The following is a 14,020-nucleotide window of genomic DNA, read 5'->3' as shown; positions in this document are numbered from 1 at the left end:
CTTTGATTTGCCTGTACATTTCCTATATTTCAACTATCTTCAAGCAAATGAATGAAGTGGATCTTAAAATGACAGCATGTATAGCAGCAACTGTCTAACCTGACACACCAGACATAGACTGTTTCATGTGTTAATAGCATGGCATATTTCTCGTCAATCTGGGCAACACCCTGTGGATGGTGTCTGGTAAAGGCATAACCTTTCAATTAAAAAAAACACAGTGTGAATGGACAAACATTCTGTTGCCCTGGGCCACTAAGAGCAGCAATACATCACATAACCTGCCAACACAGAGTAAACTGTATCATGCAAGCTTGACAGACAGCAGTTATCGGTGATCACTATCAGCTTGAAACTTGCATGATGGAATTGGTCTGTAAAAGAGCAAAAACATCTTTCCCACCAAGAAAAGCTTTCAGGGCAGTTTGTTGCCCTTATGTAATGAAGAAACGTTGTCGAGTTCTGATAAAACTGCCACTATAGCTACATTCAGGCAAATCTTTCCAGCCATTGTTTTCAGGCTTGTAATCCAACTAAACTACACCAGTATCTTCTGCCACTTTCTCCTCAAAAAATGCTGATATGTCCAGTCATTCTTTCACCAGCAACAAACCTTTCAGATTGCAAGATAATTATACGTGGTGACAGACATGGAATCTGACCAATACATCAGCTTTGCAGAGTTAGAAACAGTCAGATTTCACTTTTTATAACACTGGAAAGGATATCTGCCAGTGCTGGGTTACCTTTGTAATTCTAAAGGCAATTGTTTTAGTTTGGTGAAGAATCTAATATGTACCAGGCACCTAATTTATATCAGCTGATTCACTTTAATGATGTCTTATATGCAGGGTAAGCTATTAATACAAGAATCCAAGCTTGCCATACACAAATAAGGGAAACTAGCTACTTAAGAGCTTTATCCTATGTTACTTGGAAATGATCTTAAAAGGCCTGGACCTACTAATAGTTACTCGTTCTCATCATTTTTTTTCAACTCAACGTCCACTGAAACCAGTTTCAAGAAATATACAAACTAGACCAAAATTATTGGCAAAAGTATTAGTTAAAGACAAAAATTGATTTTTTTTAAAGATGTTTGTGTAAAAATCTCAACTACAGTTTTAGAGTAGTAAAATTAAATTTAGTCTGTTGATTCTGGCACAAGTGTTACACTTTGTAGCAAAACTAGCCCAGAAATACATTTTCCATTGCCAGCAGTGATGTGAGAGTTTGAGTGGATTATTTCTGTCGCTGAAACAAGTCTTTACCTTTTCCTTCAGGCAGGAGCTGGATCAGCTCATATTTGGACGCCTGTTTGGGGTCCTGATTGTGCTTTTCTAAGGCAGAGCTGATCACAGTGGGGGTCTTGTCATTGCTTGTAACCTGAGGGGAGAGACAAGAATAACAATGACAGTAAGACAGCTTGATTTTCACTAATGATATCCTGGGTCCATTGTACCTTGAGGATCGGATTCTGATGACTATCATTAACAGGATCTCTGCAGATAAGAGGAGAGGCTGTAAGAGCAGCGGGGCACAGATAATTTGGGGCAGAGCGCGTTCAACTATCTGATTGCTGCTGTAAATTACACTCAATTATTTTGAGTTAGTACCAGAATGCTTCGGTACAGGTTTCCATCCTGCAGGTCCATGCGTATCCTGATGATCCTCATGTCGGGCCCCGAGCCTTGGACATTATTGATGGGGTTGTTGCCGCAGGAGGCTGATCGGCGGTGTGATTTTGTTGGAGTAGATGGAGTCAAAGTGGCAGGGGTGGAGTCGTTGGTCGAGGGAGACGTGTCGACATCCAGACAGGACACAGACGGAGATCTCATATGCTGAAATAAATATAATAATTATGTTTTCTTGTAGATATTTAGTTTGATGGCATTAAAATTAAGACAGAAGCAAAACAAAAGTCACAAGTCCTGCAAACAGCATCTATAAAACAAGCTGATATGAATTCAAAGTTGTTCTAAAAATGTTGCTCATAATTTATTACCTTTGTTAGTTTTGACAGCAGGTTGTTTACTGGGGAGGGGAAGTCAAAGAGGCTGTCGCTGTCACCAGGAAGGCTGGTCCGGGAGGTACTTAGGCTGTCAACACATGAAACACAATTAATAAGGGTTGGATCAAATGTTTATTTTTTGTCATTCATTCATTATTATTCTCTAAAGCTATAATTTTTTTTTATGGAAATTATGGCCAACAAAGTGTCAGAAAAGTTGAGGAGTCATCAAAGACTAAGGCAAGCCCTGCTGCAGCTTGTTTAGTGAAAACAAAATGTCTCAAATCCAAAAACATTCAATCAATAATGTAAAAACACAGAAAAGTGAGAAAAGTTGCACTTTAGAAGCTAGAATCAAAAAGTGTTTAAAAGCCTGTTTGTCTTGAGAACTTACACAGTTCAGATGTTCTATTAGCTGACAGTTGATAAAGTGCTGATCAGATATTTGGATTACTTAAGTTTTAGTGACAAAGTATTCAGTTGTGAGAGACAAATTTTCATTTGTCTTTGGTATAAAATATGGCAGCCAGAGTGACCTATAGAGCTGCTGGTCACATAAACAGCTATAGCCAGAGATTCAGAAATACTGAGGTCCAGATTTTCAGCTCTTTAAGCTTTGTGTCCTGTATTCTGGTGTGTTTTTGCACCAGTTTGCACTAAAAATGAAGTCAGTTTACTTTGAGTTTTTTTTGCAAAATTGTCATGTTGACTGTTTCTCCATGATTGGAGTCAGTTAGCCAGGACTAAATTACACTATAACAAAACCAGGCCATCATGTTTTCCCCCTGGTACTCAAATAAAAGCGAGGGATGCATGATAATGTTTTTTACTGATACCCGAAATGCCAATATTGCCAAATTAATTTTAGCTGATACCGATATTTTAATGTAGTTCTGACCTAAAACTTCAGTCCTCTTAACACATAAAAATCTGGGGATGAACAAATGTCGGCCCCTAGAACACACACAGCTTAAAACTCCATTCCCATTTCTCCACTTATTTTTCTTACAGATGATTAAAGCAGATTTCTTCAGCGAAAATACTGGCTATAAAGGTCAACAGAAATTTTCATATCTGTCCATACCAGTAATCCACTTTTTACGCATTTATCTACCATTATCATGCCAATAATATCGTACATCCTTGATAAAAACCAAATCTAGTCAAGGCTGTCATGATTGCTTATATTCTGAAAGTAAAGAAGGTAGTGCTTTCAAACTGCAAAGATATGACCAAATCATGAACTACTTTGCGCCCTCTCATGGTGGCTGCCATCAGTTGAATAAAGATCACGACCACAGCTCAGCTCACCATCTATGTGGTTTTTCTTCATATTTTGAATTGAGGGCTGTGCTGATTAAAACTACACTGTATTAACTACATAACAAACTGAGATTTCGGTTTCATTGTTAAACCTCTTAATGAGGGAGGAAAGCTTAAGCTTAAAAGGAGTCTTCTTTTTCACACAGCAACTTATTCCAGTATACTTTGCAAATAGCATAGTAAACATGGAAGGGCTCTATTTATGGCTTGTCTACCTCATTAGGTGAAATGCATCAATGGAATCAAAACTTCTGTTTACTGTTTAGTAAATACTCCGTATGGACATCTGTTTTTAATTAACAGAGTCCGCAGTTCAAAACGAGAAGTGAACTGCAGTGATAGGTGAAGCAGAGCAGTGTTTCTCTGTACTCTACATTTTGAGTTATTGTTTTGATTAAGAGCCTCCAGAATTTACATACTTTGCTTTTAGGATCACATTTTTATTCTGCATGATTCATGTTAGACAAAAAATGTCTCAAACACAGCCTTTACCAAATGTTAAATTATATAGAAATTAGTTTAGTTTTGCTTATTTTATTTTTCAAGGGAAAATGCAATGCAATGACATTGATTATTCTTAAACAGTAAATGAAAACATGGTTGCACCAGAATTAGCGAGTCACTAATTTTTATCTGGAGTCACACATAAAATTAATGTAAAACACACATAAAAATCCCACGTAGCTAGGACAAACATCTGACAAGATCACTGCTGACAAGACAAAATACATAAAATATAAAGTTGATCATTATAGAGAGAACATCAAATAAGTCCTACTTAGTACAACTATTTTTTTTTTCTAAATCTTCCTGTTTTTTTAACAAGTGAAACTGTATTTACCATCACTGCAATGCACAGGAAGTGAAACCGTGTCTATAGCTTTAATGAGCAGACTGACATCTTACAAGAGCAGATCATTGTTTCTTGAAAACCCTCAGAACTTAAAAAAAAAACCTTAACAAAGAAAAGTTGACTGTAATGTGATTAATTCACTCAGTTTAGAGCTCAGTAATGCAGTTGATTCACTATGTGATGAACTTGTTGCTAGTAGTCGACACCAGATTGGTGAGTCGTGACTGGAAGCGACACTGACAGAGGCAGACACTCAGCTTTAATAAGATGTGGGCTCAAAGCAAATTCAAAGATCTGAATGTCTGCTGCCCACTAACATTCAAATCTTTGAATTGCTACAAGAAAGTGGAGTTATTTCAAGGGAGAAGTACCAAGGTTCTGACCTCAGTAACCTCAGTGTGTTAGCTACAGCCATGGTCACACACATAAAAGAGATGGCTTGAAAATGAAGCAGCGGAGCAGAGGTTCACTGAAGTATTTTGCAGTTCAGTCAAGAACCAAATCTCCTACATTTCTCGTCATGCCAATCTAATTCATTTAAAGCTCGAATCACAAATTTTTTCATAATACAACTTCACAGCATGATTCAGTAGACTCTTCCTGCCTGGTAAATGCTCACATCTGTCACACTGCATGTCTCAGACTTCAGAAAGCTCCTTCAGAGCTGCAGAAGATTTTATACAACAGTTTCCACAGCTTAATATGTTGTTTTTGTTGCAAGAAAACCTGAGCTTCATGTGTAGAATCAGTCCAGTGGACCTGAATGACCCAAAAATAAATAAAACCTAGCTAACATATTCTGAATTGTGCTGCTGAGGCAGTTAAGTCATCTTTCTGTGTTTTGTGTGCCTGTGTGTGTGTTATCTTACTCTGGGCACTGTGTGATGATGACTGTCGGAGTAAGGCCTCTGGGACTTGGCTCACTAGGCGCTTCTATTTCACTGGACAGTCTGTAGCTGAAACATAAACCCAAAGAAAAAAGGGAGATTTAAGCACTTATCAAATACAAATATGTATTTAACCTTTTTTACTAAATAGAGCAAAAATAAGTTTATGTATTAAAAGCAGTTTGACGCCTTTGCTTCATCAAAAGTAGACTTATATTCACCTTTCCTCCTCTGTTAGCGTGGGTGCACTCTGATACCACTGTGTGAAGGCCTCGTCTGTGGTGAAAACACAGTTTTTGCAGGAAGATTGCAGGAGCCGGATTTGAGCTAAAACCTCAAATTCCTGTTAACAAAAGCCACAAAGTTTCATAACAGAAAAGAAGCACAGGTGTTGACTGAACTAGTAATGCTCATCTTTTCTTCCTCTCATTTTTGCTCCTTGCAGCGCCCCACTCTTAATCATACCCTCCCTCAGGTATTAGGTTACCTCTGCTCACTCTAATAGGCTCTTATCTCTGAAATTACCCGCATATCTTTCTCTCTTTTTGTAGCTCTCTTTTTTCCCATGTCTTTTCCTCTACAGTATAGTACCAAGGTAAGTGGGTTGCTGCTAATCTTGCTCACCTTAAAACTTGTTACGTACAAATAACAATGAAGTGTAGTCATTGCTGCTCATGTTAAAGCAGCAGCAGAGTCTCAGATTAGTGCAGCTTAATGTTGTGTCTTAAAGCTCCTGTGTGAAACTTTCTGGTTTGTCAGTTTTTATGCATGGCCTGTGGACAAAAAAAAGGGCTTCATATTTCTCTGCCTATCTTCTGTCATACATGTTTAAGTGATTACTGTAAAAAAAAGCAAATAATTCTGTGGTGTCAGGCACACAATGTACAGGCCTGGGAGGCCAGGGTTCAAATGTGGCCAGTAGCTCCTATCTCCAGTGCCATCCCCCACTCTCTCTATTTAAAGTGTCCAACTCAGTCAACCTTCTCGTCTACAAAATAAGGTATAAAACCTCAAAACACAACCCAAACTCCTTAAAAGTTGGGGCACAGTAGAACATAAAATGTCAGATGTTGAAATTGAATATTAACTCATGTTACATTTGATTTAGCAACAAATATCAACAAAGAAAGGACAAGCAACAAAAGGCTGGAAAAGTAAATGGTACTGAGGAGAAATAGATGGCTGAATGATTTCAACTAATTAGTTTAATATGCAACAGGTCAGTAACATGACTGGATATGAAAGGAGCATTTAACAGAGGCAGAGTCTATTAGAAGTAAGATGGGCAGAGGTTCGCCAGTGTGCGAAAAATCAGTGCCAAAAAAATTATGAAACATTTTCAAATAAAAAAGATTTTTTTGAAAGACTTTGAATATCCCACCATTTACAGTACACACAGTTATATCATAAAAAGATTCACAGAATCTGGAGAAATCTCTGTGCACAAGAGACAAGGCTAAAGGCCCTCAGACAACACTGCATTAAAAACTGGCATGATTCTGAACTGGAAATCACTGCATGTGCTCAGGAACACATCTGGAAATCATTTTTGGTCAACACTGTTCACAGTGCCATACACTAATGATGCTTAAAGCTGGACCATGTAAAGAAGAAGCCATATGTGAACACCATCCAGAAGCACAGCTGTCTTCTCTGGGCAAAAGCCCATTTCAAATGGACTGAGGCAAAATGGACAACTGTTCTGTGGTCAGATGAATCAAAATTTGACATTCTTTTTGGAAACCACTGATGCTGTGTCCCGCAGATGAGAGAGAAGAGGGACTATCCAGCTTAATATCAGCGTACAGTTAAAAGCCTGCATCTCTGATGGTATGGGGTTGCATTCGTGCCTTTGGTGTGGGCAGAAAAGGAACTATCAATGCTGACAAGTAGATGGAGGTTTTAGAGAATATATGCTCCCATCCAGACAATGTCTCTCTCAGGGAATGACTTGCATATTTCTGCAAGATCACTCTAAACCACATACCACATCCACCACAACTGCATGAGTCACAGTAGAGAAGTCTGGGTGCTGAACTGGCCTGCCTGCACACCTTTCACCAAAAGAAATCATTTGGAGCATCATAAAATGTTCTGGAGAAGAAGACCCAAGTCTGTCGGGCAGTTAGAATCTTACATCAGACAAGTATGGGACAGCATTCCTCTCCCACATCTCTAGCAACTGGTCTCATCAATTCCCATACATTTACAGACTGTTGTTTAAAGAAAAGGGGATGCAACACAATACATGTCACTGTCCCTACTTTTTTGAGATGTGTTGCTGCCAATTGAATTACACTAACATTTTTCACTGAAGTGGTAAAATGTCACAGTTTCAACATCTGACATGTTTATGGGTTTGTGAGATTTGCAAATCTTTGCATTCTGTTTTAGTTTCATTTTACACAGTGTCCCAACTTTTTAGAATTGGGTTTGTACATCTTAACAACAACTGTCTTGAGAGTCAAACATATCTCTTACTGGCTGTTTTCACACATAATAATTGCAAGGAAATTTGAGACACTTCTGAAATCTTCCTGAGTTAGTTTTTTCTCGTTCATCTCACAGCATGAAGTTTTACAGATTTTCCAGCATAAAGTGCTTACATGCACTTAAAATGACAGTAAGGAAACAATCGGTCTGTGTGCTAACAGTCCTATTTTTTGCATGAATGAGAGCAGTAAGGATTAATTCAAGTCTGTTTCATTGGCAGCTGAAACGCCTCACATGAGAGTTAGTTCTTGTTATTGGTGAAGTATTCATATTTAATGCAGCACTCACCCTTCTCCTCTTGTCAAAGTTGATGTAGCCATTCTGTAAAAGAGGTGACAGGGTGTGTTAATTGTAAAATACTGAACAACTCTCTGGGGTTGTGACCATCTTTCCCCTTGATAGACATGAGAAGAACTTACATCCAGCCTGTCTTTGACTGCCGTGTCCAGCATGGTGAGGTCTGTGAGGAAGATGCCCAGGTAGGGCACAGTGCCCTGGGCGTTAGACTGTGTCAAAAAAAGAAAAAAAAGAGTGTTTCATCCGTTCCCCTGAGGTTTCTTTTCACATCGTAAAAGAGCCCACACAGAGAGAGATTTCAGAGCAGCCGCCTGCAGCTATTTTTCAAACGATGGCTGAGGATTCAGCACATCACACATACACAAACAGACACACGACAGGCCTCTGTTCCTCCTCGCTGCTGCATGCCAGTCGAGCCCCCTTACAACCCTGCATCAAACTGCTGAAACACCCCCTGCTTAGCCAAACTGACACCACTATCAATGTTTGAATGAAGCTTTTTGTAGGAAAACTGTATTTTCAAGGGATTGCAGTTTGAAATCCATTATTAAACTCTCAGCAAATTCATAGAGCTTTTCATTAATTATAAGTGAGTGCTTACAACAAATGATATCTGTGTCCTTCTTGAGATTTGACACCCTGAACTTAAAGGAGCATGCACTGTGTCAACTTTAAGATTACTTATATATTTTGAAAGATTAACTACCTGGATTTATACGTCCTTACATGCAAATTAAACAACAGATCCTTTTCTACACAAATGACACCACATTTTTGTCCCCTAACTTTTACAATGGTAATGACACGTTTGCAGGGTCTTACATCATTCCTAAACTTGCCAAGGTCTCCCATTAAGGCCTGTGGGGGTGTGCAGCCCTTCAGGCTAAAGTGATTGGTATGCATGCCAGACTTTGGATGTTAAGTTAGTGAAATTTGTTCCATTTGATCTGCTGTGAGATCTAAGGTTTTGCCTCAGCGACAAATGGTGAAGTCATTTTGAGTTACTCGTCTGTGACTCATCTTTGAAACATCATCTCGACCCCAAATGATTTCAAACACATACATTTCAAATGTTGTGGCTTTTGCTTTGAAAAAAATCAGTCATTCACACCCAAGTGCCCCTGGAAATGTTCAGTGACCCTAACCTCAATGACTGACCAAGTGAACTTCTATCAAAAGGCCTCTTTGTTCTCATTTCACTCACCCTGTTTAGGTGTCGGTTGTTGAGTCTGTTGTCAAGGTTGGCGAACTTTGACGTCCCTTCCTGCAAGACAAAATGAAGGGAATTCTACTGTCATTACTATATCCATTTCTAATCATGCAGATAATTGCATCTTTGTTTTGTCCATTCAGTAGTTGTTACATAACTTTAAACCATCTAAAATGGTCCTTTTAAGTTCTGGGCTGAAAAGGCAAGGCAGCAAGTTCATTTATAGATGTTACAATGTCATTTAGCATACGTTTTTGTCTAACGTGATGTTCAGAGATAGAGTTGTTCTTGGCGTTAAGGACCTTGCCCAAAGGCTATCACTGGATACTGACTGTGCACTGACCGAGATTCAAAGTCAGTGATGTTGATGTGAACCACTGAGCTATCAAGCCATCAAATCTCCAAAAGAACATCAAAAATACAAGCTCAAACAAATAAAACAATGTGCAGATGTGATTATATCTTACAATACCACTAAAATTAATACAAATATGGACAAATTAAATCAATTAAACAAAAATAAAAGCTGCAGCTATTATTTTTCAATCAACAGAGGACACTTTTTGGATGTATAGTGGCAATAAGGATTGCAGTATATTGGATTTTTGACGTTATACGACATGCCGATATTTACAGATTAATTTGAGCTAGTATCAGTAATGGTACAGATATTCAAACATAGTTCTGACCTAAAGCCTCAGTTCTAAAAACACACAATTTAAAGTTTGAATATGAAAAAAATGAGTCCTCAAAACACACTTTACAGTATAAGGAAAGATGAACAATTAAGAAAAAGACCAGCTGATGAAGGTCTGTTGGTCTAGCCTAAAACTCCACTAACTTACTTGTTCATACGGCCAATATTTATTTCTGATATTGGCAAATTTTTCGAGACAAAATCTAGTTTTTAAGTATCTTCAGAAATTTTCATATTGTTTACTTTTTAAGCTGGAGCTTAGCTTTAAGCTAAAACATCATGCCAATAATAATGTGCATTTCTAGTGAAAATAAAACATTAGACCTAAACAGAGATACCAATATCTTGCTGTTTAACAGTCAGAGAACTGAAAAAAAGAATCACATTTATAAAAAAATTAACTTAATCCATGTCCTCATAAAAAAGAACTAATATTCTGAAAAATGTGATTAAATATGTAAGGCTATGACCCCAGTATTGGGATACATTTCAGGTGCTAGGTTAAGTAATTTGTTATATCACTAAAAGATTAAAATATTTACAACAGAATAAGATCAACCTCAAGAGAAATACAGACTTATTACAAGAGGTATACATTTTCAAAATGATATTAAACTTTCACAGAATAAAAGACAGACACCACCTGGACCTCACAGAAACAATGTTTCTCCACTTATTTGTCAACTTGGACAATAAAAATACCCATTCTTTATGCCTAAATGCGCAATTTCTTGTGAACTGTAAGTTTCCTTGGGCACTGAGTGCCCAATGATTTTTACCTTAGAATGACTGATTTGTTCAGCCACTTGGGGGCATTGGAAACAAGCTGTAAACACAGCACTGCGAGTAATAATCTATTCTGTTTATACGTGTGAAATTGAACACAGATTATGCACCGAGCAGTTATTGAGCAACTCTGTCATTCTTTTGGAGCTTTGTTTCTCTGCAACTGATTATTATAAATCTAGTATCTCCTCTTTTTTCATTTGTGCAGCTCCAGCAAAAAGCATTTGGATTTTTTTTGCTGCTACATGCTACCTTAAGTTCATGCACACTTTGTTATTCATTGCTTGAAAAATAACAGGTTTATCAGAGCCTTTTTTAAAGTTATGAAACCAAACAATGCACTAAACTATTTTAAGAAGCTTTGTGAAGAAATATGCTTCCAATTTACACATGAAATTGTGACAGAAAGTTTGCAGACCTGACAGTGTGTATATTTTATGTTGCACTTTATGTGCAAAGTTGCTTTTAAGAATTGCACCATTTCACGTCACTTAAAGTGTTATGCTCATTATGCTATAACATGACTGTTGTTATTTAACATGCAATATTATTGCTAGCTTTCTCATGTTTTACTTTTGTCTTTAAGCAACACTAACCAGGGAAAACATTTATAAAGTTCTGTCCTGTACTAGTATTGGCGATTAATACGCACCTTTCCTTTTGAATAAACATTACTATTATTAGTGAAAGATCAGAGGACATTGTCCTGTCATGATTTAACTTTAACCACAGAGCTGACACAGCTCAGTTAATCTATATGACATGATACTTGTAGAGTGTCACTAAAGGAACCATATCCTGTTGTAACAATTCCATATATTCAGGTGCTATTCTGCCAAACTTCTTCAGTGATACTTTTTAATACATTTATTGTTCTAAACCTTCAGTAACTATGAATCATTCATCTTCCGCTCTGCCTGCTAGTCGTCGTCATTTTGAGACAAACAGGGAGATGAAGGTAAGCCTGTAACTGCAAAAGGAATCAAAGGGCAACAGAAGGCGAGGGTGTTTTTCTGGATTCAAAGCTCCGAGTGAAGCGTTCAGAATGAAAGCAAATGTTTGGATGAATTCCTTTGGGGGCATCATGGGTAAAATCACAAGCTAATGCAAAGGTATTGATGTCTGCACTGCACCATAACAGCGAATCAAAACACAGCTAATCCTGCCAACTTCCCCAGCTCTTTGACACAAACTAAATATAATGTATGTCTTCAGATGGTTTCTCACTCTGAAGTGAAAGTGTTGACAGAATAAGGGCAGTTGTGCTCAACCAGATTAGACTGGTTTCTGGTCTTAAAAGCAGTCATAAATCTCTAGCACTAAATGCTGTTTGCAGCTGAGGAGGATGAGGCTCGACTTCAGCCTGTGCAGATAGGATTTAATAAATGTGGTCCAGTAGTGGCACTTGACAGATGCATTAATAAATGTCTAGTTCTGCTGTTCAAATTACGGGACGCTCGTCCCCAGGATGTGAGATATCAGTCAAAGTGCATATGAGTCATGGGGGTTTTCAGAGCTGCAGTTGGAGGCTTAACAGACAAAAGTGTTCAGTATGTTTGCTGTCAGCATCTTAAAGGTGTTTTGTTTACAGCTGCCCTAGCTGGGTGGCTCTAGGAAGACAGCAATGTCAGCCAACAGGGACTGAAATATATCAAAATCTCTGATAGATTCTGATTAAATTTTGGAGAGATACTGATCCAAGATGTGATTCTTCCAGATTTATCCTAAAGGTGGATTTTTCCAACCCGAGACATTAACCCATCAGACTCAACAGTGTTCCCCACACCTAAGGTATCATCTAAAAAGACTAGATTTGCTGACCTTTTTGGAGTTTAAGGTAGTTAATATGCTGCATGGTGATATGGTGATTAGCACTGTTGCCTCACAGCACAAATGTTCCTGGTTCGAATCCCCCTAGCAGGGCCCTTGTATGCGGATTTTGTAAATCCTCACTATGCAGACCTGGGTTCCCTTAGGGCATTCTGGCTCCGTCCTGTTCCCTGTGGGCATTATGTTTGATTTTCCCCAGAGGATGCTTTGTTTATTTCGAAGAGGGGCAGACTTTTTCTCTATCACAAATATGAGGTTGATATTTTTGAGTCTGGGCCAAATGTCTAAGAAAATTTGATAGAATATACACAGACAAACATAAAAAAACAGTGTCCTAACTACATTTTTCATGGGGGCAACCTCCTTCATTTTCAAACTTTCCCCTATTTGTTTTGGAACCCATCCATTTACTCCAGCTAGTTGTGAGTCCTTAAACTGTTTCTTAAACAAAGGGTCAGTTTTTCCATGAAATATATTTCTTCTACAATCTGAAACAACTGGGGGTGTCACTTCTATACCAGCTCCTCATAATGGCCTTTTTGCAAGCAAGTATTAAGACTTTGAAGAGATAAATATCCTTATTTGTATTTCATCAAGGCTGAACTACATTTAAATTTCAGTGTCAATATCTGTAAAAATTACTATGTAAATGTAATTTCCAGTCCAAGGCAGGATACTTACATCCCTGCTTTTGTGCTCAGTTTAACCAAAACATTTGTTATTAAACTTATCACCTACAACAGCCTAAAAGAGCTGCTAGTGTTGCTGTAGACTTAAAGAATTATTTACAATATCTATTTTATAGTCATTAATGTTGTCAATTATCCTCTTGAGCAAATGCTTATGATATATTTTTATAAAGTTTCTTTTAATATGGATGAATTGCTTTCCAAGTTGATACTAGCATCCTTCAGGATAATTTGTAAAAACTTTGGCAAGCTCTTGACTTTTCATTTGGTGTCGTTGTTGGGTCTTAATTTGAAGTGATCTGAATGTTTTGCTGTGACACCAAATTTCTATCAACCTCTGCTCTGAATTTTTCATTCATGTATGTATGCGTTTGCATGCTTTACCACTGTAAATAAACCAAAATGACAAGCATCTGTTTTGCCAAGTCCATGCCAGGATTATAACTGTGAGAATGTCAGCAGTATACAACCATATGTAAAGGACAGCCTCCTCGAATTGTAGTGTACTTTAGATTGTTAGTCGTCTGTAAGAATCCCCTAATTCATACTCTTTGTGATAGCACGAAACAGTCTAAGATATTAGAGGAAGAGAGCGTGAGACATACTCCGTTTTTATGCTTAAAAACTAGCATGTCAAACTGTCATGTATGAAATGTGGTCCAGACCTCTGATGTTATTGAGTTAAGAGCACTGGTATAAGTAATCAAGTTTGAAAGAAATACTTATGTTGTCTTTCTTTTTCTTACATTTTCATGTGTTGACTAAGCGTTTGAAGTGAAAGGGTGAAAGTGAGGAAGAATGAGTATCAGAAGTTTTTTATAGCCAAGCAGCAAACAGATGAGCAGTAAAAGTAACCAGCTCAACACAGATCTGAGTAAAAATAGCTCTGTAACAAGTTCAAATTATCAGAGAAGCTGTTGAGTTTCAATAAGTGATCTAAACAC

The 14,020-nt window shown here is 37.8% G+C and overlaps 1 protein-coding gene across 3 annotated transcripts in view; it reads right to left on the bottom strand.

Annotated features, from left to right (window-relative positions):
• The window catches only part of rgl2 (ral guanine nucleotide dissociation stimulator-like 2), a 53,386-nt gene that overhangs the window by 3,412 nt on the left and 35,954 nt on the right, over positions 1-14,020 (bottom strand). For all 3 annotated transcript variants that reach the window (XM_041793066.1, XM_041793068.1, XM_041793067.1), the window contains 8 exons: positions 9,069-9,128; positions 7,987-8,073; positions 7,856-7,888; positions 5,296-5,417; positions 5,057-5,143; positions 2,006-2,099; positions 1,617-1,841; positions 1,272-1,386 (listed from right to left, as the gene is read on the bottom strand). In XM_041793066.1, the coding sequence (XP_041649000.1) occupies positions 1,272-1,386; positions 1,617-1,841; positions 2,006-2,099; positions 5,057-5,143; positions 5,296-5,417; positions 7,856-7,888; positions 7,987-8,073; positions 9,069-9,128 (823 nt within the window). The remainder of the gene's footprint in view (positions 1-1,271; positions 1,387-1,616; positions 1,842-2,005; positions 2,100-5,056; positions 5,144-5,295; positions 5,418-7,855; positions 7,889-7,986; positions 8,074-9,068; positions 9,129-14,020) is intronic.

The sequence above is a fragment of the Cheilinus undulatus genome, linkage group 8 (genome assembly GCF_018320785.1).
Source record: "Cheilinus undulatus linkage group 8, ASM1832078v1, whole genome shotgun sequence".
Lineage (NCBI taxonomy): Eukaryota > Metazoa > Chordata > Actinopteri > Labriformes > Labridae > Cheilinus > Cheilinus undulatus.
The sequence above is the reverse complement of the archived record's forward strand: the minus strand, read 5'-3'. Positions and strand labels throughout refer to the sequence as shown.